Source organism: Meleagris gallopavo, chromosome 3, assembly GCF_000146605.3.
Source record: "Meleagris gallopavo isolate NT-WF06-2002-E0010 breed Aviagen turkey brand Nicholas breeding stock chromosome 3, Turkey_5.1, whole genome shotgun sequence".
Lineage (NCBI taxonomy): Eukaryota > Metazoa > Chordata > Aves > Galliformes > Phasianidae > Meleagris > Meleagris gallopavo.
In genome coordinates this window covers 13,916,599-13,917,819 of record NC_015013.2, presented here as the reverse complement: position 1 = coordinate 13,917,819, position 1,221 = coordinate 13,916,599, and the positions used below count along the sequence as shown (strand labels likewise).

General features: G+C 53.1%; 1 protein-coding gene across 1 annotated transcript in view; it reads right to left on the bottom strand.

The window, feature by feature from the left end:
* BCL2 (BCL2 apoptosis regulator) overlaps nt 1-1,212 on the bottom strand; it is an 89,879-nt gene extending 88,667 nt beyond the window's left edge. The window contains exon 1 of the mRNA XM_010708425.2: nt 2-1,212. Within this exon, the coding sequence (XP_010706727.1) occupies nt 2-153 (152 nt within the window). The 5' untranslated portion in view covers nt 154-1,212. The remainder of the gene's footprint in view (nt 1) is intronic.
* Nucleotides 1,213-1,221: the final 9 nt, after the last annotated feature.

Here is a 1,221-nt window from a genome sequence, read left to right as displayed (position 1 = left end):
CGCAGCGGGAGCAGCAGTGGGAGCCAGGGCCGGGGGCACGGGTGGCCTGTCCTCGCCGGCGGCCCAGTCGTAGCCCCGCTGCGAGAGTTTATAGTGGATGTACTTCAGCACTATCTCGCGGTTGTCGTAGCCTCTTCTCCCGGGGTGAGCCATGGTTCCTAGGGGAAGCAGCGAGTGGGAGGGGGAGAAGAAGGAGAGGAGTGGGACGAACCCCCAAAAGTAAAGCAGCCAATGGTAATAAAATTAAGAACAGCAACAATTATAATCCAGTTAAGGTGTGGGGCACGGTTTCATTCATGGTGAGGCAGGGGGCTCTCAGAGGGATGCGCGTCTTCTCGGTCTTGCCTCCTCAGATGGAGATGCACAGCATAAATACGGACTAAAACACGGCGAATGCTTTACTTCCAGATGCACGTTTATTACTTATTATAAATCTACTTGAGCAACGCTTCCTCCTGGCTGTCAGAATACATGTTAAAGGGTGTTACGCCCGCCGGGAACCAGGTGCATGTTCCCCTGTGCTGAGATTCCGCGGACACAAAGAAGCAGGCGGGCGCGCTCCGTCCCAACGCCGACACGAGAACCTCGGCACCGCTCTGTTAAGTTACACAAACTAAATTTCCTCTGAAAAGTACTTACTCGGGGCTATAAATATGTTCCTCTGTCAAGTTTCCTCCGCAAAAAAAAACAAAAAACAAAAAACAAAAAACCAACAGCGACACAAAAACCCAAACATCCCAAATCTTCAGAAACGCGACTCTTTGATGCTTCGGGTCACCGCGGGGATGGGGACGGGACCCAGAGGCGGTCAGCACGCTTCCCAGTGTTTTTCCCCGGGCATCTCCGGCGATCTGTCAGAGCTCAGCGATCCCCGGCCCGCAACCAGCCGGGCGAGCGGCCCCGCGGCGACGGCAGATCCTGGAGAGCAGATGGGACGCATCTGAAGGCAGGCTGCGGCCGAAGCGCTCCGCTCGTCCCTCCAGCGCGACGCACCGACAGCTGCATTTACGTAGTTTCATTCAGACACTGATCGCGGGAGCCCAGCGCTTCCACACGCACGCACGCACACGCACACACAATTTAAAAAAAAATAAAATAAAAATTAAAAAAATAGGGATATATTTAAGAAATTAATTGTTTTTCACCGAAAAGAGGCCGCTTAAAAAATAATCAAAATTAAAAGGCAGATCGCTTCCGACTGCGGCTCCGGGCAGCGGTAGA